Source organism: Falco naumanni, chromosome 11 (assembly GCF_017639655.2).
Source record: "Falco naumanni isolate bFalNau1 chromosome 11, bFalNau1.pat, whole genome shotgun sequence".
In the NCBI taxonomy this organism is placed as follows: domain Eukaryota; kingdom Metazoa; phylum Chordata; class Aves; order Falconiformes; family Falconidae; genus Falco; species Falco naumanni.
Window position 1 is genome coordinate 24,006,551 of NC_054064.1, and position 27,965 is coordinate 24,034,515.

The window sequence follows — 27,965 nt, forward strand, 5'->3', positions numbered from 1 at the left end:
GAATGTCAAGTCTGTCGCAGATTTATTGTGCAGCTTCAGACATACCAGGAGCAATCCTTTTGCCCTGGTTTCCTATCTATAAAATAAGTATAAAGGAAAATGAGATTAAATTAATGTCTAGTAAGTGCTTTAATATTATTTGCCAGACATTTTAAATGTGATTCTGGTGGTTAATTCCTTAGTACAGGCTTTTTCTAGCTTCAAAGGCCTTTTTTAACTTCTTTCTCACTTTTGTCTAGGCAGAACAGATCATGACCTCTGTTAAAGAGCAGGAAGCCATCGGAAAGCTCATGGTTTCCTTGCAGAAATGGGATAGTGCCCACAAAGTTGCTCGAAGGTGCATCCTGGACAACTTCATTAAAAGCAACGATGGCAAGACAGAACCAGAGCTGGAGCTGGAGCTCTCCCAGGGAGCCAGCTTATTTCTGGCTCACCTAACAGCATGGCTCAGGATGACGTATCCGTTTCCTTGGACAATTGGAGATGGCATGTGGTAGTGAGATGGAGAGGAGGAGAAAGTTCTTTACTGAAATTTTGTTTAAAGAATAACCTTCTGTATGGAGACATCCATATCCAACCGTGTTCTGCAGGGTTAAAAAAACCACTGGCAATCTAAAGATGGAAGTGAAGGGAAAGTCACGTAACCTGTCTCACAGGGACCTAGAACTGATGTTTTTTCTCATATCGGGATGAGCGTGCTGCCTCTCTGCCTGTGAGAGGAAGGTCCATGCTCTCTCCCAGTTCAGACCTCCACATAGTCAAAGGCAGCCTGGGGAGCACCCATCTGGTCTGTAAATCTCTCCTTAGCCTTGACAAACAACTACACTTACAGCACATGCCTTGACAAGCTGCTGAAGTCCATTGGCATCCTCCTATCTGCTGCAAGTGGGTGAGTATAGAATGTCACTCTGTGAAAGGTGCCATGGGAAAGGCACACAAGGGTGAGGGGGTGACTACATAGAGTAACAAGTCCTTGGGCATCTTTTGGGAAGGCTGTGTAAGCATTTCAGGCAAGACAGGCCCCAGTGAGGCTTGTGGTAGGAATTTCAAATGCTCTCAAAACCAAATCCACTGCTTGTGCATTTCTCCAGAGCTACCAGGTCACGATGTGGAAAGACTGTGGTGAGGGTCTGAGTGAGGCAACAGGGCTTTCTGTGCCTGTGGTTCAATATCTGAAATAAGCACAGAGTAAAACAGGAGCTGGTGACCTTCTGGCAGCAAAGCGTGGTGCTGGCGAGCATCTGCCTTTGCACTCTAGGGTGAGCCTCCCTGTGTTTACTGCCCGGGCACAGGATACCCACTGCAGCGAGGCCAGAGATGATAGTTCCCTGGAGCACAGTATGCTGACAGAGGAAGATGGGCTCCAAGGCAGGTGACACTTTGGCTTTGTTCCCCCTATCCTTGCAGGTGCAGATACCTTATTGAATTTCTGGAGACTGGAGGTATCTTGATTCTCCTGGAAGTACTAGGGCTGAACCACCTGAAAGAAGAGGACAAAAGGGAGTCTCTAAAGCTGCTGCAGCTTGTTGCAGACGCTGGCAGGAAGTATAAGGAGCTCATTTGTGAAAGCTATGGTAGGCAGCATGTCTATCTGTGCTTTTTCCTAATTCAGGCAAGGATGATCTCCCTGACCTCTGGCCCCCGGGGCTGCTTGCCACGCTGAGCCACTCCCTTCCCTCCACCTGCTGGATGGCAGATTGCCACGGTGTTTCTCTGGCTGGAAGGAGTTCAGAGTCTCGGCTATTGTTGAGCAGTTGCATTTCATTCCCTCTCTCAGTTTTTAATGAGCTCGCTTTCTTTACAGTCATTTCTTTTGATGTGATATTGCTGTCCCGCTGGTTGCAACTGCTCTGGTTAAAACCATAAAACAGTTTCCATTCTTACCTGCAGTGTTCACCTACTGCAAACTTTTCCAGACTTCCTCTCCGGGGGTGGAAGGGGCTTGTGGCTTGTACCTTTTGAAAGAACATTGCAACAGGTTTTTTTCCTGTTTTTTCTCCTGGGCAGTGGAAGCCAAACCCCATTAGTTGTTCTGTAGTTTGGATTATGTTGTCAGATGCTATGGGGTGATACCTGCCATCACAGCTCCAAGAGAGACGAAGTGGCAGGATCAGCAGAGGGATCCTTAGCACTGTTGGCATCCCAGTGTCAGACTCTGCATGTCTAAATACCTGCAGAAGGGCTTTGGCCACCTACTCCAGCTGTGAATTTTGCCAAATGGTTTTCTAGTTGGTGGTGTGGCTCCTGACAAGGACAAGGAACTTTTTTGCTGGCTTCTGTTCGAGCCACACTTTAAGTGGGATCTGGTACTGGGTTTTCTCAGGGATGACAGTGAAACATATGAGATGGGTGACCCAGACTCATCCAGGCACACGAGTTGTTGTGTCTTTCTCTGCACAGGGGTGCGATCCCTCGCCAAGTTCTTGGCCACTTCCAGCTCAGCAGAGGCTCAAGAAGATATGCAGATTCTGCTGGACTCTTCAGACCACGGCAATCCCAAGTACCAGAACCAAGTCTACAAAGGCCTCCTTGCTGTGCTGCTGCATGCCACCCCACCCTCCCCACCCCGAGCCCTGCAGACGCTGGGGGCCATGCAGGTAGGCAGCGTGCCTCCCTGGGGGCGAAGGGCAGCGTTAGCTTCTGTGTCCGGTCCTTCCTGCCCTGACAGGAGCTGCACCAGTCTCCTCGGCATTGCAAGCTGCACTGGGCAGCTCCAGTACTTGGAAGAGGACAGCCTGGAGTACTGTGTGAAGACTGTCCCTGTCACTCTGTCCTTTTCCCCCCAGGACGTGGTGGGAGAGGCGCCATCCCTCCTGGTGGAGCCCGTGCTGGGCACGCTGTGCTCGGTGAACCTGGAGGTCCAGCACGAAGGTAGGTAGGATCACCTCCAGCCTCCAGGAGGCTGGGGCTGGGCGTCTCCGGGCAAGTGTGGCAGAGGTGTGGGGAAGGGCGGTGCGGGCGGAGGGCAGAGGCCGGGAGGCCTCGGTCCGTGCAGCTCCGGGACCAGCGGCGGGGCCGGAGGGGCGCAGCAGCCCCAGAGGCCCAACTCCTGCTGGGCTACAGCCCTGCACAGCGCTGCAGGCCCACGGCGGCTCATTAGCATGGTGCTCATTAGTATGCGCCTTATTTGCATACCCAGGGTGCACCACGGGCTGGCGGCGCAGTACCGGTAAAGCTGTCCGCCGCCGCTGCAGCTCCCGCGGGGCCGCTCGGGTCCGGGCGCGGGGCCGTAACGGTGTGCGCCGCCTGGGGCCCGGCCGGCGCGGCGGAGGATCGAGCTGGGGGCGGCGGGGGTCGCCGTGACCTGTAGAGCGCCAGCCGGGGGTGGGTACATGTGCGGGGGCTCTAGCGGCCATACTCTGGTTTCTCTTCAAATCGTATAAATCTTTCGCCTTTTACTAAAGATTTCCGTGGAGGGGAACAAGCACGAGTGTCAGGGAATTTTTTGAGGCTCCATTTCGGTGGAGCTGTCTCTGCGCCAGTGAAAGACAGAACGAATGAACCGGGAAGTATTGTAACGGGGAGTGGCGATCGGTGGGCGAGGTGACACCTACGCCGGAGCCGGCAGCTTCCGGCAGCGCTGAGCCGCTGCTCGGGCCCTTCCGGGCCGCGGCCGCCCCGTTCCCGTTGCCTGCTCAAATGATGAGCAGGTGACCAGGTGGGAGCTCGGGTGGGCCCTTCTCCAGCCCCGGGCGGTGTGGCGAGGCCGCTGCCTGCCGGCGGCTCGGGCCCCGGAACGACCAGTTAGCTGGGGACCTGTTCTGGCGCGACGGGCCGGCTCCGCAGCGCTGTCCGGCCGCTCCGGCGCTGTTAGCCCCGCGGGGCTCTCGGGCAGGCCCAGTCGGCACCGCTCGGGGCCCAGCCGCGCCCCGCCCTCGCCGCCGAGCTCCGCTCCGTGGCGGCCGAAGCGGCGGTGGGGGCGGCCGGTGGCCTCCCCCGGAGCCGATTTTTGGCCTCTGCGCGGCGCTGCCCGCGGGGACGATACGACCCAACCCGGGTGCAACACGGTCCTTCCCGCTTCGGCTCGCTGGCGCCGGCGGCTCCAACTCAGCGCTGTCCCCCTCTGTGCCGCGGCGCCGGGGGCCGGCAGCGCCGCGCCCTTAGCATGTCCCTCAGCGCAATGGCTGTGATTAGCATACCCAGGGTGCCCCGCGGGCGGCGCGGTGTGACACCGGCCACGGACACCCCCGCTCAGCGGCACCGGGGTCTGGGGCCCAGCGGGGGTGTCGTAGCCGGGACGAGCCGGTGTCGGGCCGGAGGGCGGCAGGGTTCCGAGTAATGGTCGCCGTGTGTTGTGGGGCGGCGGCCGAGGCTGGGTACGCGTGCGGGGGAGGGAGCACTTATACTCCGGTTTCTCTTCAAATCGTATAAATCTTTCGCCTTTTACTAAAGATTTCCGTGGAGAGAAACAAATACGAGTGTTGTCGAATTTTTTTAAGGCTCCATTTTGGTGGAGCTGTTCTTTATTTGTTCAAAAGCAGAGCGAGAGTTAATAACTCAGCCTTGCATACCTGCTTGCGGCAGTAGCAAGGGGCAGCCGTCGCGCTCCGGGCTGGCGGCGGAAGGGATCCGCTGCGGGGTCGGGGCTGGCGGCGGAAGGGATCCGCTGCGGGGTCGGGGCTGGCGGCGGAAGGGATCCGCTGCGGGGTCGGGGCTGGCGGCGGAAGGGATCCGCTGAGGGGTCGGGGCTGGCGGCGGAAGGGATCCGCTGCTGGGTCGGGGCGGGCAGCGGCAGAGCCCGCCCATCTCGGGCCCCTCTGCGCCGCCTCCGTCGACCCCGCCGCCGCCTCATTAGCATGTGCCTCATTACCCGGCGGCTGTTTTGCATACCCAGGGTGCACCGCGGCCGCACCGCGACCCTGCCCGTGCCCGCCGCCGCTGCTCCCGCCGCCGGTCCGGGCTGTCCGGGTCTGCCTGGTTTGTGCGGCCGCGGCGGGGCTGGGGCGGGCCGGGGCCCGCGATACCGGGGGCGGGCGGGAGGTGGTCGCCCTGAGCTGTGGGGCGCGGGGCCGGCGGGCGGTGCGGCGGGGTGGGGGCTCAAGGTTATACTCTGGTTTCTCTTCAGATCGTATAAATCTTTCGCCTTTTACTAAAGATTTCCGTGGAGAGGAACAGGCACGAGTGTCGAGGAATTTTTTGAGGCTCCATTTCGGTGGAGCTGCCCTTGCGCTGGTCAAAGACAGAACAAGAGGCGGCGGGGCCGCGATGTCACCGGCGGTGGTGCAGCCGCTGCTGTCTCCCTTCAGCAAACCCCCTGTCCCCTTCCCGCGCAAGCACCGCGGCCCCTCTCCCCCGCCTGCCCCGGGGGGCCGGCCCCGCGCTGACCCGCTCCCCGCTCTCCCCTCCACCCACCCGGCTGCTGAAGGCCCCCGCGGCCCTGGAGGCGCGGCCCGCCCGGCTGAAGGGCCTGGTTGCGTTACCGGCTGCACCCAGCCAGAAACCGCCCGCCTTCCGCCGTGAGACCGCCCACGGTAGAAGAGCTGAGGAGCTGGCCCGAGCGCACAGCAGGCCGTGCCTGCCAGGGCAACCGGGGGAGGCTCTCCCAGGGTCCCCCATCTCCTGCAGGGCTCAGAGGAGGTGCAGGGGCTGTCCCCTGAGGCAAGGGCGCTGCAGGACTGCCGGGGTGCAGGCAGTGTTTGCAGCACCAATGCTAGCGTGCAGGCCCGCAGAGACCCGCTGAGGGCTGCTGCTGGATGAGGATGGTGAGCAGGTCCTGCCACGGGTGGTTTTCCCCCTGATGCAGCAGCCCATGCTCGCTGAGCTGTGTCCATCATGCACACGCAGGGTACTATGTATGATATACAGCCACATGGTTTTCCTAAGGCATGTTTCCTGGAAAACTACATCATTCTTTCATGCTAACAGTGTAACTTCACCTCCCCTCCCTTCTAACATCTTAGAAGTGTTTGAAAACATCATTCTCACCTTTCTAATGTTCCTCATGCAGACCCAACCAGACTTTGTCTGAGGGAGCCTGTGCTGGCATACGTTAAGCAGGCAGCTGCTGCAAAAGTTATTGGGTAAGAAACTTCAAGTAAGAAACTCTGGAGCAAAATGTACAGGAGCATAAAAGGGACCTTAGAGCAGTGGCTTCCTTTGGGTAGGAAAGGACTGGGAATGTTCCTCCCAGGGAGCATCCACCCATTCACCTCTGGCACTGCTCTCGTACCCCAGCTCTGCCAAATTTCCAGTATTGGGGTCTTTAGAGATGGGATGTATTGAGGAATGGGGCAGAGCTGCTGCCTGCAGGTAGCAGTGATCAGACCCTCCCTGCTGCTGATATTGGAGCTGGCTTGAAGTTTTATTTATAGGGAGATGCCTATCTGCTCTGGCCCTGTGTGTTGTCACAGTGTCCCCTTTACGGCTAGACCTAGCAGCAATGTGTGTGCCCTGCCACACCGCAGGGCTGAAGAGTGTTGTATTGCTTACGGCCACTGTATTCTCCACATAGCTGGGAGTCACAGTGAGCAGTGAAACACCCTTATTTAACATCAGCCACCCAATGGAAGAATCTAGCGCCTATGATTGACTGCAGAACCCTTATGGAAATTCAGCCGTTTGTGCTAAAATGTTCATTCAGTATGAATTTCCTGCAGTGTCCACAAGATAGTGCTATCAGAACATTTTTCCTGCAAAAGCAGATGACAAAAAACCCTTGGTGGGTAGGGAGACACGCAAGTCTTCCAGGGACATGTTCACAGAAGTAATGATGGTAGTGTTTGGGGCCTGGGTTCTTTGTAGTCACACAAGAAACTTGCTACATTGAATACACACAAGAAAGCTCCTGCTAATCATTAAAAAATTGGTTCTCAGCAAGCCCACACATTAGATGATTGCTAATCCGTGCGCAGTGTTTATTTTGAGACACTTCTGTCTGTTGGTGCCGCTAGGACAGGGTAGGAACATCATTTTCTCTGTGGGTCGCACCAAGAGGCCCAGACCTAATTTGCTGTGTGCTTCTTCCCCCATATGGGGTAGGGGATGATGGCCTGTCTCATTGCAGCGTATTAGCCAAGGAGTTAGCAGAAGTGGCTGAAGACCTGATCCAGCTGAAAGTGGTACATGGCCTGATGGTTGCTTTGGGGAACGTGGATCACGTGGCCAGCCAGAGACATGCCAGCATCTCCCTGGAGGTGAGCGTGGTGGTACATGGCAGCGGACATCATAGCACTGGGTCTGTTCCCAGAGCACCTGAGCAGAAAGGCTCCCTACACTATGGTTTGGTTTTTTCTCCTAAGCATAGCAGACACAGGTTTATTCACAAAGACAGGAGTTACCCTTCAGGGAAGAGCAGTATTTCCTCTCCTGTCTGCCTCCCCTCCACACACAGGGTGCTGGGAAGCCAGTGTTAGCCCTCATACCTCTGTCCTGGGTAGGGAGCACAGACAGAGCTAAGGGCCTAACCATGACAATTTGCCTGGAGCAAGACACTAGCACAGAATTATAAGCAGGTTGTTTTTTTCCTGCTGGTGCTGGGTAAAGGGTTTTGGCCTGCCTTCGCACAGCTCTGCCTGTGTAACAGCCACAGGGAAGGACCATGCTGTCAGTAGATGTGAAGGGCTAAGTAAGTGATGGCTGAGAACAGGCTGCTCAGGGTGAAAAAGGGTTTAGAAAACTACCTGGTCATGCAGAGGATCAGTTCTTCTGAGCAGATATTGACAGCATGGCAGGATGAACCTCCTAGCAACCACTGCACTGCAATCATTTCACTGAAACACCCTCCCGCCTCTTGTCAATGAAGGTGGGAACTAGCACTGGGGGAGGACAGAAGGGAACAAGGTGATGCTTGAGCAGGGACCCACGAGTTCCTCTTGGGTGTTCATGAGGTGCCATCAGTAGCACCAGCGTTAAAGAAGGTGGGTGAGGGACTTGCTGACGTGTGACCCAGGTTATCTGGAGCCACGCCATCCAGGCAGCTCTACCCTCTATACATACACTCACATCCCTTCTCCCTACACACCAACTCTGTTTTGTTGCAGTATTTTGTCCACACATTTCCCTTCATGGAGGAGTGCATAAAAAAAGGAACTAGGACACACACTGCTCCAGCATTTTATGGTAAACACACCATCCTTACAGGGTTTATTAGTGGCCCTAGGACCTTGGTCTGTTTTGCAGGGACTGGATTTCTTTTCACAAGAAATCCAGTCTTGCACAAGTACCCAAAAATAAACCAAGTCATCCTTTGAGAAGCGTTCACCCTCAAATCTAGGTGTTCAGGAAGAGAATTGCTCTGACTCAGCCCCAAGACAGAGCAAGGAGGGATCTCAGACTACTGCTGCTTCTGTGACAGTGGGAACTTGATGTCAGAAGTGTGAGCTGAAAGGCCATTGAGGCAAGAGGTAACCTGAGCTCCTCCAGATCAGGTCGCTCCTGAAGTAAATATACAGAGCAGTAAACAATGTTAGGTCAGGGTAGGGTGGGACAAACAAGGGGCAACATTTTGTTCCTTGCACCCAGGCCCACCCTTACTTATCCCAAGACACCACTGGGCAAGGCTGGATAACCCAAGGGTAGTAATATCTGAAGGGAAACAGGACTGCTTTGCTTTAGTCCATACTCAGTAGGGTGTAACAGCAACAGCCCTTTTACTCTGGATGAGCCATCTGAATATGATGCAGGCAAAGCCCAAGTACCATCCCACTTTGAAGATTCAGAGACCCTTAGAGCACTCAGCCCCACACTGTGCCCAGCACCTAAACTGTTGATCACAAAGTGCCCTAGCTGTCTGGGTTGAAGTATCCCTTCTCTAGCTGCTTGTCACTGCTATTTGCCCACATTTCATTAAGATCCTGACTCTTCTGTTGCCTTTCCTAGGACAGTCCTGAGACCTGGTACACAAAAATGGATCCAGTCCAGGCTGAAGAACTAGTCTCCAATAAAGTAGACATCCCCAGAGACATGGCAAGGATGCAGTCCACAGCAGGTATGTGCACAGCTAGGGACAGTCACTTAAAATGACACCCTTCACTTTCAAGGGGAGAAGGCAGCTCAGGAAGCAAGCCAGTGTGGGGGTCTAGGGAAAGAGGGAGTAATGGCAGAAGGATCCCTTTGTAATCTGACGTTTGCATGGCTGCTGGGCCCCAAGCTCACAGGGCCATTTGTCCTTTCAGAGACAAACCCTGGAGTGAGCTGAACAAACAGGAAACATGCCTCCCATCTGTCCTCCCTCAGCCTACCCCTCCTGTCTACTCCTTCCCAGAGGGCCACCTGGACCAAGGTTGCACACAAGGGCCATGGCAGCACCTCCCTGCACCTGAGCCAGGGACAGCTTTGCACTTCTGCCCTCAGATACAGATTTTGGTGGACTGCTGAAGATGTGTGTTTTATGTGGCATGCTAGCCCTGGGAAATATGTGAAAAAAAAGTAGCATCCTGGAGCCATCTTCAAAGCCTAAGTAAATTCCCATGGTACACGAGAGTCACAGGGCCCTTCCTACTTACCTGATGTCATAAGAGCTGAATGACTCACTACATGCCCAGTCAAAGCTCAGGTGCAGGATAGGTACCCTCTAAACCTTTGATAAACTAATTCTGCCCAGCAGAACCTCAACATTAAGAACCAAAATTTATTTTGGGTGATTTTTCTGTAAACATTCCAAGTGTAAAGGCTTTAAAGAGAAACTTCAAGAAATCACCAGCAGCCAGTTGTTAGGGGCTGTCAGACTTCATCAAAATCAGCAAGAAATATATTTTCTAAGACAGGAGATAAATAAATCCAGGAATATTTATTTACCAAACTTCTTAAAATACTAGGGTTGATGGGGTTTGGGGGTTTTTTTTGGTTGTTTTTTTTTTTTTTTTTTTTTTTTTTTTTACAATTACATATAGTACATTTTCTTTCTAGAAAAGCCAGACTTGCAAGTTTTGCAATGATTCAAGCACATCTGGAAAGGTTATATGTACACTAGGAAACTATACATGTGTATCTAGTTCTATTAGATGAAACCAGTGTCACTAGCAAAGGGCCAGATGCTAGACACATCTAGCAGACTCCCCAGCCCTCCCTTCCCCAAGCCTTGCATGGGGTTGCTTCTAGCACTCCACTAGAAGCCTGATACCTGGCCATGAGGAGACAGAGGCTGCCAAGTTCACTGCCTTCAGGCACATGACCTGCAGACACCCTACTGCTTTTTAAAACGGGAGTTACACACACCACCGACAAACATGTAAGACATACACAAAACTGCTTGTGAACCAGGTTTTGCTGTATTTACTAAGGCTTCCACCACCTCATCTGCTTGCTGGCTTGTTCCTCCAGTTGCATGGCAGCCCCCAGGGCATCCAGTGTTTCTGTACAGAAAGACAGGAGTGACAGGGTGACTGACTTAGACACTGAACACCCCAGCCCAGCTGTCCCCCTCAGCAGCTCAGCAGGGCTCTGCAAGGGCCACGGAGGGCCTGGGCAAGAACTGCTCAGCCAGCATCAAATCCTGCATGGTCCCACAAAGCTCTTCAGCTGTATTTGTTCATTTCTACTCATCAATAGTTTCAATCCTGCAGTTTGCAGTTCAAACTAGATGTCACTAATCAAACCATCCCAGAGGGCCAGACTTCCCTGGTCTGTAAGGCAGAGCGGGTGGTAGTACATACAATAGGACGTTACAGATCTGTTCAGATCACCTAGGAAATTGATCTGAACCATAAGCTATGCAGAAGGACTGGGTGCTCAAACCTCCACAGGTATACTGGTGTTACTTTCAGGTCTTTGAAAAAATATTAGTGACAGCACTAGTCTGAGACACACACTAACATACCTCTGACACTAAGGAAGTTTCTTGAGTTCTCCTCTACGAAGTACTTTGCTCTGCTCACAAAGGTCTCAAGATCATAGTCTGGTTGCTCCGTGATTCCCAAGAGGTAGTCAAGTTCAGTAGCCATTCGCTATATTTACAAGGGTAACAGTGATGAGAAATTGACTTTCCAGAAAGTTTTTTCAGATCTGGCACGTCAATCAACAGACCTGAGCTTCTACAGACCAGTAACAGTCAGTGCTCGTTGGCAGCACAGAGAGGTTGCCAGGGGGTTGTACAGGGGAAAGGGGTCTGGCTGGCCACAAGCACCGAACCAGCTGGGCAGGAAACCACACAAAAAAGTTGGCAGTGAGGGGAAAAAAAAAAACCCCACAGCATTGTACAGCATCTTGCATCTCTACAGCACACAGCCTCCCCAGGAGTGCTTGGCTCGGACAAGGCAAGCTGCTATCAACTTGTAGAAGGCATCCTGGGCTGGGCTTGCCTTTTCCACATACCTGTCTCAGTTCTTTAAGCTGTTCTACAAGCTTCTCCTCCCGTTCGTTAATTTGAGTCATAGCCTCACGGAAGTTGGACATGTGGGGAGAGATGTCCTCATCATCATCCTTGGAGAGCTGCAAGAAACAGTCCAAATAAGAACAGAATGTTGCGCCCAGCTTTGAGGTCTGTTCAGCCAGCTGCACACACATACATTGTATTGAAGACCTAAGCCTTCTGCACAGGTCCCTTCCTCATCCTCAGTCTCCATCTGATTCCGTGTTTCACCACCTCCATTATGAGGACTGAGCTCTTTCACTCTGCAACAAGAAAGTTTGTGAATCTTCCAGCAGCTTATAGGCTACAGCATCACAAAACAGCTACCACAATCAGTGCTCAGCAACAAATATTCAGCTGCACTTTAAAAGTTGCACATTGCCACCCCCAGAACAAGCTCACAGGCAGAAACCTCAGAGGCTTATAGGAAGGAAAGCTTGAGAAATGTTTATCTCCATGCCAAATCTGGGACCCCTCCTGGAGAGAAATGTCCGAGTACACAATGCTAACTGCCAGCAAAGCCTTTCACAGAAGCTGTCTTCCACATGTCAGCTTGGTCTGTCATGAGCAACTGAGAGAACTTAGTATGGAAAGAAAAGGAATAAGGTTGATTTTTCCCCAGAGACCCACTGTGCCACAATAGGTCTATAATAAGGATGAAAGTCATGGCTGATGACATGCTATTAGAGGTAGGTGTCAGACACCAGCCAGCCATTTCATTCCAGTTACTCATGTCAGCTTCATATTTCCAGTGAGTTTCAGCCTAATACCCCCTTCCTTATAGCTTGAGCTTGCCTTGTACATTGGCTAAGAACCCAATGGGCCCAACTCAAGACTAGAATCCTGCTGAAGTACACCAAGTCAGATGTAGCACTTTGTACTGTACTTTCAGGTGAGCAGGAATGACTGTCCACCAGAAGGGGGGAAAAAAAAAAGCAACTTCAATCCAGAACCACACCTGTGAATATGTCAAGATTCACAGTGCTCCTGAATGCTTATAACAAGAATTACCATACGTCCTTTCAGAGTGGAATGCTTTCCAGGAAGGAACTAAGCAGCCTTTTGTGAACCAAATGAAGGAAAGCTACCAAGCCTGAAACGTGCAAGTGTCTTTTTACTTGTCACCTCACTGGAGAGGTGCAGGGGCATGTAAAGGAGAGACCAGGAGGCACTCACTACTCTGTTACAGGTGTTCCAGGTATCAGCAAGACCCCCCAGGGAAACTTGGGGCTCAGTCCCTGCAAATCTAAGCCTTGCCTTGCAGGTACCCAAAGTCAACCATGTGGCACTCAAAACACACTCCCACCATCTGCTTAGAGGCATTTGAGTTCTCTAGGTCTTTTAGATTTACCCAAATTATCCAAGGTGCCATACCCTATTAGTTCATATCAAAGTCCCTCAAGAACACCAAGTGTTTTGTGCCATCTCTAGGGCCACGTCAGGGACACATTCTTAGCCTACCCTTACAGGTGCAACCCAAAGTACTAAAAAAAAAAAAAGTAAAGAGCATGGAGGTAACCACTGAGGACAGTGTAAACTTCCTACAAAAGCCAGGGCAGTCTGAAGTCTGGCATGAGAGACTGCTCCGAGGAAAGGAGACATTAGTCATGGTTTTATACAATCTCTATTATGTCTCACACATAGAACACCCAGGTTAGTTTCATAGGACAGCTCTGAGATAACTTGCTTTTAACAACCAACCTCCAAATTACCATTACAAGCAATAGAAGAGAACTCTAGATTTCAAAGGTCAGAATAAAAGCAGCCAAAACACCTTCTGCAACAACAGTAGAATCCCCAAGTTAGAAAGGCCATTACCTGTCAGCGTATCTCAGTGTGTTTAAGGTGTACTCACACGAGCTCATGCCTGGAGAAATCATTGCTATCTGCAAACAGAACAGAAGACCTCAGTGACTCCCACATCTGACTTTTGCTCATGTTAATGGTCCTACAAATCTCAGCTGACAGCTAGGACACATTAGGACAAAGGGTCAGAGTTGAGATATTCTGTCGGGTCCATTTTTTTTTAATTATATAGCTTCTGCAGGACATGCCAGTGGCCCTGTATCCAGCTTCCCACTGGCTTCATGTACATCCACCGTGCTGCACCCTCCACAGGAAGCAAAGCCCTTTGAGAGCACTCCAGGCTCTACTATAGAGTCACTGCGTGAAAGTGACTTTGGCAGCCTTGCTGCTACTGGAGCTGGGCATAGCTCAGCAGTTTTTTAGTCACAGTGGGTGAGAAGAGGAAACTGACTTTTCTTTGCAGAGAATTGAAGCTTTCTGACTTCAAAGTCCTCTCACTCTAGAAGAGCATACATCTATGTGGTCACATTGCAGAATCCATAAGCAGCGTGTGTGTTTGTGCCACGCGCATACTCACCATACAGGTCCTTGAGTTTGTTCCTATGAAAGAGTCTCTTAGCACCTGGGTCAGCTTGCTCTCCCGGAAAGGGGTATGAGACTTGTTCTGCCCTAAAGCTCGGATACATTCCTACAAAAAAGACAAGCCTTGTGAATGCAATGTCTGCATCTCCTCTCAAACCGCCCTGCAAGCTATCAATCACCAATTGCTGGTAAACCCAACAGGCTAGAGAATAGTCATCTCTATTACTCTGCAAGTGCTTCATAGCCTTTTAAATATACTCCAGAGATTTGACTGTTACAGGACAGCTGGTATATCCATCACATAAAAAAGAGACCAGTGAAGCTCAAAATGGCTGTACCAGTGTCTGGCCTGACAAAACTGCACTGCTTTCCTGGAAACATTCTAACCATTTTCAAGGTTGTTAACATACTAAACTAGGATCTTTTTGGCTATCCTTTTCCCCTGCACTGGAAAGAAACAGAAGAGATAACCGTACAGTTGAACAGAATCATGTGTTGATTACCACGATTTGCTCCCTGATCTACAGCTCACCTTCAAAGCCAGCAAGCTCTTATTGATTTCTGCACCTTCCATTCGTGTCTGCCGATCAGCACTAGATGTGTCCGCACCCCTCTCATTTCCTGCCAGATCCACCAAGGAAAATTTGCCAAGCAGTTTCCCTCTTTGGCGTAGTAGGATTTGGAAGCAGGCATGTGACCGTGAAGAGCTAGCATTTGCAAAAGTCTGCCCAGATGTCCTACAGCAAAGATGCAAACAAGTGTTAGAATTGTGTCACAGAAGGCACAGCAGGTCCTGACAGCACTAGGCAAGACCTGCAGCCATTCAATTAAGTTGTTTAACCTCCCATGTTTTATCCCACACATTAATACTTCAAGTTTGCCTGAATTCCAGAATTACCTCTGATACAAGAGCACAGAAGGACTGCTGTAAGAAACATGAACCTGCACCCCAGCTGTAGAGATTTAAGGCTACTTAAGCTGCCTGGCTCAATTCAGCCGGCCTACACTGGAATGCCTTTCTGACTGCTAATGCCTTACATGCATTTGGAGCTGGAGGACATACCTTCAGCACCGCATGTCCCTGCCTCAGAGCAGGGCACATGTCATTTTCCTAATGCGTCTGCCATTACACGGCAAGCTCAGCCAAGCTTCCCATTAAACAGCATTAGCTGTGCTAGCACATTACAATCATGGTAAATCCCCTTCTTCAGCCAAGCTGGCTTGGCATTTCACCTCTGCTGTGCAGCTGCACCTGCCCCATCACTACAAGACACAGGCTGGAGTCTTACAAGTTACCATAAACCTCCCTGTGACCTTCACTGTCATTTACTCCCTAAGAAGGCTGACAGGTTCAGTATCACTTGTGTCCTTAATGCCAGGGGAAGGGAGGGAGGTTGTCCTAAAGTGAGGCAGGAGTCTGAAGTGTTGAACAGTTCTGGACTGAATTGTTAGCCGAAAAGGCATGCCTAGCAGAGTGCTGAATAAGCTTTCACAGGATGTGCATATGCAGTCTAATACAGAAGCCAAGGAGTTCTCATTTGCCTAGTAATGTTTTCACAGCAGTTGCAGCTTAGCTGAGACAGATAAGATTGGGTAATACAGATTTTAGCCCCCACCACAGCCTTCCTGCCAGAACAATAAGCCAAGCCTGCGGCTGTCCCTTGGCACCTGCTCTCAAGGATTCTTTAGACAAGATCTCTGAACAACATGCAGCATTTTTGTTTGTTGCAATTGGAATTGCTCATCTGGCCTGCAGTTAAGCCAAAAAAGTTTTTGCAACTGTAAGTTGATGCCAGCTGCTCTTCCTTGATCTTACAAGCCCACAGGCAGTTAGTTCCCCATGTTCCTGTAAACTATCTGATACTTCTAGAAAACAGCTGGACTGCTGTTTAGCTATAACACCAGGACAGCCATCTCCTCATGTGATTAGTTTCTCTCTTCTTACAGTTACATGAAGACATATGAACCATGAACTCTGACCATCTCTATGGAAGGCAGGCTAAACCCATTCCTGCTAGCCCTTTATTTCTGTAACCACCTTCTTGTATTCATGCAGAGGTGTTGCTCAGTGTCTGCCTATTACTGGGAACAGCAAGCTTCCGTTTAATTCCCAAAGCACCAGATACAGACATTGTGTATTTTTTCTAGACATGAAGATACAACAGGACACTACTTAATGGTTTTAAGTCACCAAACCTGCAGGCACTGCCCATCTCAATCATTCTGATGACATCCTCAGCACAGGTGACTTGTCTTTCTTGGAGACCAACAACCTGGACCTGCTGCTTGCCATCCTCCAGGACTCGAAGCTTTGCCTTCTTATTCAAGAGGTCAAACACCTATATTCAGGCAACAAGATTGAGGAAAATCTGAGCTAGGTCTCCTTTTAAGTATTTTACACTGTCTTTTAACAAAGCTATATAGAAACAGCACCTTTAACATAGCCTTCCAAATCAATTCCAAACACATCAAGAACAATAGACTATTACAGAACCTAGTAAGTTTCACTCAGCTACTTAGGAAGCATTCAACCAGCCAGGCCAAGATTTAAGAAAACTCTTACCTTGCCATTGTATATTTCAAAGAAAGTCACATAGACTTGCAGGTTCTGATTCCTGTACCTGGGCTGGTTTAGGAGAAGGAAGACATCTTGTGCTAGTGAGGAAAGGCAGAAGTTTAGTGAACTAGTTTAAAACTAATTCTAATTGCTACTTGATCTACTTTCAAATATTGTGCAGCCATAAGGCAGTATCTAGCAGCTGAATGACAGTCATCCTAAACAAATGCTAGTGAAACAATTAGTCCTGTGCTACCATCTGGAGAATGGTTTCAGCAGCATCCTCATCCAGGGGAATATGGAGGTTTCTACTGCTAGTGTCACCCGCAGACAGCAATCCTTACTGATCTGGGGGAAAAAAACCCAGGGATCTGCTGTTGGTTTGGACAGGCCTGAAAGTCACTTTTCTGAGTTTCAAGCACTTCTTTGGACAGCCTAGAAAACATGAATCTCTGAGCACCAGCATTGCTGCTGTTTAGAGGAAGCATACCAGATTAGTTCACCCTTTGGATGGGTCCAGTGCAGTTTTCACAATTAGGCTTCAGACTTTGAGCTGAAAAACAGAGCTTCCTTCAGGGCCAGACATAACTAATTTTCAGAAACTAACAAACAGTTGCTCATTTCAACTGCCTTGCTACACAGACAAGTTTCACAACATGCCTTTCTAAAGAGAAGGTAGAAGTGGTCAGGGTTCATGGTGTTTTCTAAGCATTACATCAAGGAAAGGCTTCTAAGCATCTGTTTTCTGAAATAATTTTGTATGTGCTAGGTTTTTTGCATCTCATGCTTACAGGACGAAACATACATTCACATGCTTTCTGTATAACAAGCTTTATATCAGAAATGGGTAGGGTTGTGTTGCATTCGAGTCAGGTATTTCCAAACACCATCCCTAATCTGAGACAAAGGCGAAGCAGAAGAATCAAAATTAGGTGGTTCAGCCCAGAAAATGCCAAACTAGAAAATGTCAATTCTTCGCCTCAAAACCAAATATCTTCTGGTGAGTCAAGTGTGGATCTAGAAACTTACAGGCTGGATGGAAAATATTTTGTGAAACTGAAAAAACCAATCATACCTCCTGCAACAAACATGACTACCTATTACTGAAAACACAAATACTTCATGTATCTTTTACTGGAAATATTTTAAATAACCATACAAAACCAGTTCTTATCTATTTAAGAAAAACAAACACTAAATTGATTTTATCTGAAGAAAAGTCAACTTACACGCAAAAGCATATATGCCTTTTGAGGCATTCTGTGCTTTCCCAGAGAAATCTCCGCCCATAGTCTGTGAAGAGAAAAGGCTAGAGGTAAGGTGTGGTACCTTAATCAGGCTACCTGATTTTAATCCAGAGAACATATGAGGAAGTTACCATATATACGTTCCAGTGTCAGCAAGATTATTAGAACACAGTGCAATTCAGGATAAAAATCAGTTTGCTGCTTCTCTGTCAATTCAGAAGGAAGATCTGGACTATGCAAAGCAACAGCTGAATGCCTGTAAGGCTGCGCAGCACAGTCACAGCTGCTGTTCCTCCAAGGGGAAATGCACGGCCTTGGCAGTGCAACCAAATAGCCTCTGGTCAGAAGCAGCAAAGCCTCATTTTCTAGGACACAGGTTGAGTAACATTTTCACTGCTACTTGCAAAATCTCACATGATATCAAAACACATCAAACTTCTAGATCAGACAATACTTTTAACTCCTTTGACCAAATTTTCAGTTAGTGCTATCCTGGCGATTTGCTCTGCCACTTTGATATGAGACAGAGCCAATTATTTAAAACACAACTCAATCCCATGACACATTCTCAATCTTCCAGGGTTTAATATGCAGCAGTCCAGCCTCAAGGTACAGCTATTGTACAGAACTAGTACAAGGACCCTAAGATCGGAAAGGGAAAGTAACTTCACTGCCTATGATTTTAGTGTCTCACAGTTGTATTCCTGTAGCATAGCAATGCTCAGATGAGCAGGTTTGTCTGCCCATTCCAGGGCAATGGAGGCAGCTTATGTCCAAACTTCTATAAACTTCCAGATTTCCTTCTGGATTGCTGGAAGATACCTGCAGCTCACCACATGGCACTAACAATAAGAGATCCTAACCTAAAACTTGGCTCTAACACTGTAATGACAGCAACTGATTACTCAGACTGGCAGGTTAGCCTAGTCCAGTCCAGATCACTGTGGTTTGAGGGAAAGGCTTCTTGCAGAACAAGACAAGAGATTTGACTCTGCTATCATGCTGTGGGGAGAAACTTTCCCACTTCCCTATAGTTTCCAGAAGAAGAAAGTTCAAAAGACGACACAGTAGTTGAAAATTCAGAGCAGGTCACCTCTGTGGCAGAAAACACAATCTTCAAGTCTCTTGAAACTGCAGCTGGTTGACTGGAAGGAGTGGTGAGAAAACTAATAGACTAATTTGTCCACTTCACAAAAAAATACCGAATCACTTAAATGTTTACTGCAACAAGAGGTTTATTCTTCTATAATCACTAATGTCTTTGGAATGGCTCCAAGCTCTAAACAGCACAGACAATAGCCTTTGGCTCAGACGTAGGCTAGTAGTCCCACTTTGCAGACTGCAGTTAGGCAGCGATAGCCATTTGAGGCAAGGAATACCCATGACTAACGCTAACATGTCAGGACATCCTAAGTCTTTAAAACAAACAGCTATGGGGGAATTTTAGTATTATTTTCCTCACAGCCTCAAAGGAAACCCACTAATACATCAAACCACAGAAAAAGAGGATTAACAACTGACAAAGTATTAACTTTAAGACAATAACACCAAGACCCAAACTCCTTATACAATCCTACTCATTATCAACATCAAAGAGATTTAAATTAATTTATCTAAAGTAGAAAATTTGAGACCTTTGATAAAAACTTACATGTGTTTTGCCGCTGCCCGTCTGGCCATATGCAAAGCATGTTGCCTTCCCACCCTCAAAGATTGTCTCTACAAGAGGTCTAGCAGTGAACCTGGATATTCAGAAGGTAAAAGTTAAGGCAAGCATTTCACACCCTGCTTCACCAATTTTCTTTAAAAAGTGCAAATAAAAGCAAATCCTTAGGGAATCAGCAAGGCCATGCCAAAAGTAAACTTTAGACTTTTCAGTCCTTTGGTTTCGTCCAAAAAGGATTTCAATATTTATTTCAGGTGGCAGTTTCTTTAAGTCAGGATGCCATCTAGCCATAGCTCCATGCTTTTATCTTGCAAGTCATTCCCAGTGAGAAGAAAGCATTACCTGTATACCATTTCATTAGAAGAAGATTCATCAAATGAGAAGTCAAATCTAAATGCTTGGGTGTCAAGGTATTTTGTCAGGTCCACTTTCTGCTTTGGCTCATGCACCAACAGGACACACTTGCTTGGAACAGTAATCACATCACATTCCTTTTTCAGAAGTTCTGTTGACAGAGAAGACCCTCAGTTTTAACAAGAGTAAGCAATGTCAAACTGCTCCACGATAGAGCTGCTTGGCCAATACACTCACCTTGTTTATTGAGAGGGCGCTTCCTCACACAGACACAAATCCTATGTTCTTCTATCTAAAAGAAAAGAAAAGTAAGAATTATTTCCCAATTATACCCACACCTGCTTAGTGTTACAGAGAGAAGGATCCAATGCTCCCTCACATCTGCTTTTCTATATGGTGGACCAGTCACCGTACTGATCAGACCTACTCATGCAGGGATGCAAGTCTTAAAGTCTGTTTAGTGCAAAAGAAACACTACAATTAACCTTTACATAGCATACTCCAGCATATCAGGTAGAAATGCTGCTATGCTATATAAAGTGCCCCAAATATTCTGTATCAGAATGAGAAACAAGTTTAGTCCTTGGCCAGCTTTCCAGCAAAATCTGTAATATCAATATTGCAACTGTGGTCAAATTAAGGCAAATTATTATTTTAATTTACCCCAGAGGTATTTTTTGACCTGAAGTTCTTTACTGATGCAGCAAGTTTAGCTATTTGTGCAGCATGGCTACACAGCAGTTGAGTTTGAAAAAGTGCATATTCCATTGGGTGAAGCAGAGAGCAATGACAAACTTCTGTCATGCAGTAATATGTACACAAACAGCTGGTTCCCAGCTCCGCAGGATGCAAGCACACAAACCACTCAGTGTTCTAAGGTAATTCACACCCACTTTTTGTTTGAATTTAAATGCTGTCATTTTTCACTGACTATAACAAGGCTTTTTTGAGACAAGGACTACTTGTTCTCAGGTATCAAACAATGCTACCTCCATAATTGCTGAAGATATGAATCAAACCTGTTTTTCTAGGTTTTGACCTTTACTTTTGCTCCTCCGCTTTTTGACCTAGTTTAAAATTACTTAATATAGGATTTACATGCAGTACACTGCATTATAGGGCAATAGTCCATTTTAAATTATACCTAAATGAGCTAAGCTACTATGTTACAGGCTCTGCCATTTGCAAGCTCTGAAAAATACTGATGTTACTACACAAATCATTGCATAATTGTCAAAGCGCAAGCTCTTCACTAGTGACATATGCAAAGTAGCACAAGGCAGCTTAGCCCAAAATAGAGAAAGTAAATGAAGTCACATATACCACCAGATGCCTCAAGATCACAGCATGCTCAGACTGTTTCCAAGGTGCAGTGATGCACCACATTGCTCATATGCCAAAATCTTCAGTACAAAATAAAGAACTGTCTACAGGCTGCAGTTAGTGGCCTCAGTCTTTACTTACTGGATCAGTTATAGATATTGGCTGGCAGTCTAAAGTTGCTCTAAACTCCTTGATCATCCGTGCAAACTCCCAGTTTGGGCAGCTGCTGTCAAATTCCTGCATGGAAAAAACACGGATGAGAAGGTAATTAACCTGTTACAGAAAAAAGCCCCAGAGCATACCAAACAATCAGCTATACGGAATCAGAGATATTTCACAAGATTGAGAACTTCTGAAACTAGAGTCAATCCATCCTTACATACAGCTTTTTAAGAACAAAGCCTGACCAAAATATGTTTTAGTTTCAACTATTGTGATACTGTCACATAGACTTTCCCTTTACTGGTGTATAGTAGAGTACTCCACCTGTGCACGTTTTGTCCTGATTTCACTAATTTGAGCTCTCTTTTCTTCTCTCTTGTTTTTCATTTTCTCCATCTCTTTCACAATGTTAGATTTTCTCCGAACTAGATAAAAAAAACATGTCCTTGGATTAAATTTTCATACTAGATTTTAAGCACAATACAAGTATTTCAACTTTTCCAGGCTGCTGACTGACCAGCTTGTACAGGAAACAATCACCTTCAGAAGGATGGTCATTAGTTTTGCAACACTTCCTTCCCAAACTAGATCTACCTACCACAGAAATCACCTAGGAAGTCTCATCCCCACTCCAAAGTAAAGGCAGCTTTTCTGAGGCAATACTGCTATACCACAGTTACACATTTGTATTAAAATTACTCAAAATATTCAGCCTTACTGCTGAAGCCACCTTTTCAACCTTTAGTCTCGTAGTATACAAAGCAGCAATCACAGTGATGCATTGCTGACTGGTGAGTCAGTTCTTACCCACTGGCTCCCTGGTACCTGGGCTCACTGAAGAGCTCATTCTAGCAGCGGGCAGATGATCCTCTGTATTCCCATTTACATTTGTCACTGAGGCTTCTGGAGCACAGCTCGTCCTGCTAGTCCTGGTTTGGCCAGCTGCATAAAGAAGCCAGACCAAAACCAATAATGAAGATTCCAAAGGTCAAGAATAATTTTGTCTTTTGGAAAGCCTCATAGACCACAGGCATTTCTCAGCTCCAATTCTGGATCAGGAGAGAGAACTAGCTAAAACCTGTGGTAAGTCTGCAAATAATTTTTTTAAATCCTTTGCTGATCACCAGCTTTTATTCAAAGCTACAAATCAAGGCCACAACAACTAGACAAGAATTTAGTATCAAGCCTCTTATTTCAACACCTTTGCAGAACTTAATACACAAGGCATGCCCTCAGCTATTGATAGGGTAGGGCTGGTAGAGAAAATTTTGTAATTCAAGTAGGCTCAAGTTCTTGCTTCACTCAGCCGGGATAGGTAAAACTACTACCAGTATAGTTACAGAGCATGTTGTCAGCAGCGTTAAGGCACTTCTCTTCCCCCTCAAGCCCTTCATATAAAGTGAATACCACTTTATGCCTTTAAGCAGATACCACATCCACCCACACACATAACCAGTGCGCTCTGGCTAATAAAGCACATCATCATTCAACAACATTGTTTCCAAAGTCCTTTGAGAATCCCTTCAGGTAGGAGCCCTGAATATTTACATAGCAACAGGCTTCTAGGTCTTTCTTGGTTTATATGTGAAGGAATAGAGGTTGCCCATCCCCCTGGGATTTGCAGTTTACATAATTAAATGCACACAAAGCATCTTGCTTCACAGTAAGAATGCACAGGGTTCTTTCTCCACTCACCAGGAACTGACGAATTGTTTCTGGTTTGTGTAGAGGTACAGGGATCTACCCCCATCTCATTTTCCTGGAGGCTGCACTGAGATTCTGTGATAACAGACATCCTGGAACGGCCACGCATAGCTTTGGAAACAGGAATTCAAGGTCAGCATCATGCCTCAAACGCTTGCAAGTAATAAAGTGCTCACAAAATGCAGAACAATGGGGAACACTGTGTGGTTAAAAGAACCTTTTCCAGATCTTTGATACATTAACAAAGTACAGGACAAAGCAATGCAGGTTGGTGAAAAGTGATCATGAAATATACCCCTACAGAAAAGCAAACAGTTTATTCTAGATTTAGAGTTCCAGTGAACTAATGAACTCACTAATATGGTAGTTCCAGAACCTTAGTACCTAGGAAGGAAGAATTTACAAGTTGGGGCACTGAGAAATTCTTTGCAGCTTCACACTGGCAGGGCTGTGTGAATTAGCAGTTTGATGGTGACCAGTACTACTGCAATCTGGCAACTGGTCATGGGCAGCATCATGCCTACTATCACAGCACCCATGCACAGTGTGTGTGGTATACAGTGGAGTGGGAGCTTGACAACACTAAATTCAGCTAAAAGACTATATAATCACAACAGCAAATCTTTGGAAAATACACTTTTGTAGGCAGTCTCCACTGTCACATGCTAAGATATTGCCTTCACTCAAAAGTCCATCACAGAGCTTCCTAGGGAAAGAACTGGAACATACACCTCAGTATGTAATTTGTAAAGAAATTTGATATTAAAAAAATAGTGTGATATGCAAGCTAAAACTACCTTCACCTCCAGTGATCACAAGAATTTATCCAAAATCGATTGGTATGATTTCAGGGGACACCAGATCTGTTTCATACCAAAGGTTAATTTCAATTCTGGATCAAAGCCCTTAGAACCATAACCACAAAATTCAGTGCTCCTATCTGTTAACTCTTTACCTGGAATCTTCTGCTCAGGTGCAGAGACATTAGATGTCACTGCTGCATAGGAACAAAAAGTACCAGTTTCATTATACTCAGAGATGGCATTTTATTCCATTTGGTTTTGTCACACATGTCCAGGCCTGATCTTATCACAACTCAGCAGCACTTTTTCTGTAAATGCTAGTGCTTCTGGACAGGCGTACCAACTGGAGAGCATGCTGCATCTAAATGGGTTTGATCCAAGTGATCCTTGTACATGAGGATATTCAGCATCCTCCAAAATTCTTATTGGTTCACAGAACTGAAGCAATATCTGTTTCTTCATTCATTCTGAAAGCACTGCTTCTGCGTCTCTCGCTTCCCTGAATGAGATGGGAGACAGGCAGCTCCTGATCTTCTTTAATTTCTTTAGTCTAAGAACCACCAAAACTTGAAGCCAGTATGAGCTTTCAGATTGGTGCAGTGCAGAGTTTGCAACAGGACAGATACTGACACTCATAGGGTTTGGCTAGTTATAACAGATCATATTATTTGAGAACTACTAGAAACGCTGCTTCTCTTGTACTCTAAGCAAATCTTCAGGGACAAGACTGTGCCAGTAGGAAAGGCAACAGGTATTTCAGATTTGCAATTAGATTCTGTACTTCAGGAAAGCCATGACCTCTGTGAGGAAACTTTTCCATCAGTCAGTGACTGGATTAACACACTTTTATTTTTCCAGCTGGCTATTCAGCTCCATTAACTAACCTGTCAGAGCAGTCATAACTTTACCACATCATTCCGCTTGCCAGTTCACAAAATGTATGGAGAATTCTCTCGCTTTGAGGAAGATCAAGATATTCAAGTACAGAACAGCTTTTGAAACATTAAGCTGCTGGGACTATTACTGCCTCTCCAATGCAAGGGGATTGGTACTGTTGTCTTCCAGTACCAGCTCTCCTTTCTTGCAACACACGCAGCACAAGAGGCCAGATAAACCCAGATGTTTTGTTTACAGTTCAGCTGCATGGAAAAGCACACATTTTGGCTAACTATGTGCTTTAAGAGAATAATTAAATTGGCAACCATTCAACCTCAGCATCACACAAGTGTATTATAAATAAACCTGTAATGCTGCCACTTGCAATTCAAAAAGCCAGAAGAGTCAGCCTCATCTCATCAAAACATGGGAGTTTTCCAGCTCCTGACACCTCAGGAAAAACAATTCCTTAGCAATCCCACATCTCTATCTTCTCTTCTGGCTTTGCTCAAAACATTGTACTGACATACAATCACTGAGCCATGGCACACCAGCTGGCACTTTGGCTGCCTCATCTGAAATGTCTCCAAGGATAAAGCTCTAGTCACTGTTTAAGGTGACTGTTTGTAAAGGAGACATCCATTTGTCACCGCTATTTCTTTCTTGCGCTTTACACTCTCATTTTGACACTGGCAATCTTAATAGCTGCCACTTTTTGTTGTTTGTGGCATTTACAAAACTCCATACAAAAATTTAAAACTCACAGCAACAGTAACTGCCTAGTGACAGTTAAAGCAGCATGAAGGAATAACTACAGCAATGCTGCAGAAGAAGGCAAAACGTCAACAAACCCTGGCTCACAGGAACAGGACAGCGATCTGTTAGCAAAGTTTCTGCGCTCAGGAGTCCAAAGCATTGGTATGAAACAGTACGCTCTTTATTAGCATTGCCCGACTGAGCAGCTTTATGATGCACTGAACTAGAATATTATGACTACAATGAAGGATCACCACTGTGTCACAGGGATATAGCGGAGAAAAGCATTTTCTCACCTTCCCGGGGAGCAGGAATTTTTGAAAGGGTTGTTCTACGCTTCTCTTTCTGAAAAAAATGAATACTTTAAGTAACCTAAGTAAACTGCAAATACCTAGCACAGCACTGACTGAAACAAGAATTTCTGACTAAAGTTTGAGACAGAGAAGACAAGTCAGAGACCTCAAACTTTAAGACTGAGGATATTATTTATAACAAAACCTATGCTGTTAATACTTTAGTACCTTAGGAGAGACCAAATCACTTTAAAGCACTTACCTGTACAGTTACATTCTCTTGCAAAGGAAGGTTCTCTTTCACATCTGCAGCAGGCAGTTCTGCTAACTCAGGATTTATTGTTAGTACATCATCAATATCAATCTACAAGAGCAAGGGCAGGATTTTACAGAGTGGAAATTTGCTGCTACCACTTACAGCATTTTTTAATGTTTTTCAATCTTGACATTCAGTACAGGCAAACAAACCTGACCCACTGCCTGCCAAACACTAAGTTACAGTTGTCTGGAAGAGCAGGAGAGTAGTTCATATTCCGTTTGAGTAGTCTTATATGTCCCAATATGCTAGAAGAAATGTGCTAGTTAAGCCATTTACCCTCATCTGCCAGACACCATGCAGGTGCCATAGAGCACTTCTGAAGAGATGCGCAAAGCACATTTGGCATCAACTGCTTTAATCTCTTACTGCTAATCTTAGTAAATCTCAGCTGCTCTGTGACTTCTGTGCTAGGAGAGCATTAAGTGTTTACTGCATGATTGCGCTTACTGAAATAAACTTCAAAGAGCTACTTAGACTTTGGGAAATGAAGGATTCAGTATTTAATCCACAAGTCAATTCACCTGCATTTTCACTTGCTATTGCAAGCGATTTCACCTAGGCCCAGCTACCACCTCCTCCCTGACCCTCCAGTGAAGTCATAATCCTGTCTTCACCACATTCTCAGCAGCCACAGGGCAGGGGGAGCAATGCGGGGGCAGACAGCCAAGGGCAGGCTCCAGCACAAAACCCAGCAACTCTCCTGAGTCAGTTTTTCAAACCTAACCCTGCAGAAGAGGTTGAAAGCAAGTGTACATAAAAACCCCGGTATCTCAGCAGCTTGCACTGGAATTCACCTAAGGTAACAACACAAGCAACACTCCAGGAAGTTCTTAACTCTTAAATTACCTGAATAAAATAAAAGTCCACAAAAAGAGCAAAATCAAGTAGGTTAGCCTCTATAAAATATTTGTATGGAATCTGTAAGTACCCAATTGGAAACCTCAGAAACCTTTACATGGACAGTATAATGTATAAGTGTATATCAGTATATATACACTGTATATACAAGCATATGAGAATATTGCTAGATTTTGAAGCATATTCATAAACATTTAATATCATAACACATACATGCAATTTAACCAGCAATTAATTACATCTGAATCTGCACATTTTGCATATTTGAATGTCGTATAAAAAATGGGTCTGAATGCAGAAAACAGCGTAAGATCCAGTTTCAAAGAACCAACCGATGGCAACTTTAAGATTCCAACTAAACTCTAGAGCATCTATGTTTCCAGATAAATAGCAGGTCAAGCACGTTTGCTCGGTTACCAAAGGAGATCTTGTTAAGCATCAGAATGGCAGCGACACCCACCTCTGAGGACCCAGCCCCCCGCCCCATCCCACCCCACAGCAGCTATTGACAACGGCACAGCGTTGGGGCCGGAGGATGCCGTTGGGGACCGGGCAAGGCAGGGGGCAGCCCGGGGGGGAGCAGGGCTGGGGCACCCAGCACCCGCAGCAGGAGGCCCGGCTCAGCCCCCCCGCAGCGCTGCAACAAGCGCACCCCGAGCGGGCTGCGGCAGGGGGCGAAGGGCAACGGCCGCGGGGCCGGCCCTAGCCGCCCGAGGCACACGGGGCCTCGCTGGCCCGGGGGGAGCCCGCCCAGCCGCCACTCACCTCCTTCCCCTTGATAGTACCGCCCTCGACCCACTCCACCGACACAGAGGACCGCTCCACGCTCACCGTCTTCACCGTCGCCTTATGGATCAAGCCTGGAAGAGGCCGGCGTTAGGCCCCGGCCCAGCCCGGCCACCCCACAGCACCGCCCCACAGCTGCTGAGGGGGGTACGGGGCAGAGGGGAGCAGCCAGGACTCCGCGGGCACCCCGCTGCCTTCCCCGCGCCTCACCATTGCTCCGCTGGATGTTAACGACGAGACCGGGGCAGACGTGGCGATGCAGCTGGCAGTCCATGGCGCGGGGAGTGCGGGCGGCTCTGCAGCGGCAGCGAAAGCCAAGCCCAGGCAACGGCCGCCGATTTAAACGCCGCGCGCCGCGGGGCCTGCCGGGAAACACGGCGGGAGGGGGGGGCGGAGCGCCACGCCTCCCAGCGTGCTCTGCGCACACGGCCGCCTACAGCTCCCGGCGTGCCCCGGGGCGCGCACCGGCACTGCCGGCTGCCCGGAGGCGAGGGCGTGGCGCTCGGCGCGGGTGCGCAAGAGGCCCTGCCCCTGCCGGCGGCTGAAAGGCGGAGCGGGACCGCCGCCGTCAGTGCCTGAGCAGGGC

The 27,965-nt window shown here is 47.7% G+C and overlaps 2 protein-coding genes and 3 non-coding genes across 7 annotated transcripts; 4 read left to right on the forward strand and 1 right to left on the reverse strand.

Annotated features, from left to right (window-relative positions):
• Positions 1-22,782, forward strand: ARMH1 (armadillo like helical domain containing 1). Its single transcript, XM_040610678.1, is given in 11 exon segments — positions 1-457; positions 821-889; positions 1,408-1,574; positions 2,401-2,597; positions 2,787-2,871; positions 5,948-6,020; positions 7,004-7,133; positions 7,980-8,027; positions 8,029-8,058; positions 8,818-8,926; positions 22,713-22,782. Coding segments are annotated over 11 exon segments (1,161 nt in total). The 5' UTR covers positions 1-251; the 3' UTR covers positions 22,760-22,782.
• On the forward strand, positions 3,355-3,469 carry LOC121095963. Its single transcript, XR_005830285.1, has one exon. It is a non-coding gene; the product is annotated as a U5 spliceosomal RNA (small nuclear RNA).
• LOC121095944 lies at positions 4,343-4,458 on the forward strand. The gene has a single exon (XR_005830268.1). It is a non-coding gene; the product is annotated as a U5 spliceosomal RNA (small nuclear RNA).
• LOC121095965 lies at positions 5,046-5,160 on the forward strand. Its single transcript, XR_005830287.1, has one exon. It is a non-coding gene; the product is annotated as a U5 spliceosomal RNA (small nuclear RNA).
• Positions 9,555-27,770, reverse strand: KIF2C (kinesin family member 2C). 3 transcript variants are annotated; one of them, XM_040610675.1, is made up of 21 exons: positions 27,590-27,770; positions 27,359-27,453; positions 25,679-25,780; positions 25,420-25,468; positions 22,680-22,799; positions 21,810-21,926; positions 21,309-21,409; positions 20,964-21,059; positions 19,737-19,791; positions 19,488-19,650; positions 19,131-19,221; positions 17,462-17,525; positions 16,239-16,330; positions 15,872-16,014; positions 14,208-14,412; positions 13,671-13,781; positions 13,106-13,173; positions 11,445-11,550; positions 11,251-11,367; positions 10,757-10,883; positions 9,555-10,292 (listed from the first exon to the last, which is right to left on the reverse strand). In XM_040610675.1, the coding sequence occupies exons 1-21, from the start codon at positions 27,651-27,653 to the stop codon at positions 10,216-10,218; spliced, it is 2,163 nt and encodes a 720-aa protein (XP_040466609.1). In that variant the 5' UTR covers positions 27,654-27,770; the 3' UTR covers positions 9,555-10,215. The 3 variants fall into 3 exon arrangements, with proteins under 3 accessions (XP_040466609.1, XP_040466610.1, XP_040466611.1); XM_040610676.1 differs by lacking the exon at positions 21,810-21,926 and having other exon boundaries at positions 27,590-27,767; XM_040610677.1 differs by lacking the exons at positions 27,359-27,453; positions 27,590-27,770 and adding an exon at positions 25,885-27,054.
• Positions 27,771-27,965: the final 195 nt, after the last annotated feature.

Coding starts and splice junctions, on each gene's coding strand:
- KIF2C (XM_040610675.1), bottom strand. CDS start 27,653: ATGGACTGCCAGCTGCATCGCCACGTCTGCCCCGGTCTCGTCGTTAAC. Junction 14,413..15,871: donor GAGATGGGCAGTGCCTGCAG/GTTTGGTGACTT, acceptor TCTTTGCTGTAG/GACATCTGGGCAGACTTTTG. Junction 10,293..10,756: donor AAACTTCCTTAGTGTCAGAG/GTATGTTAGTGT, acceptor CTTTCTGTACAG/AAACACTGGATGCCCTGGGG.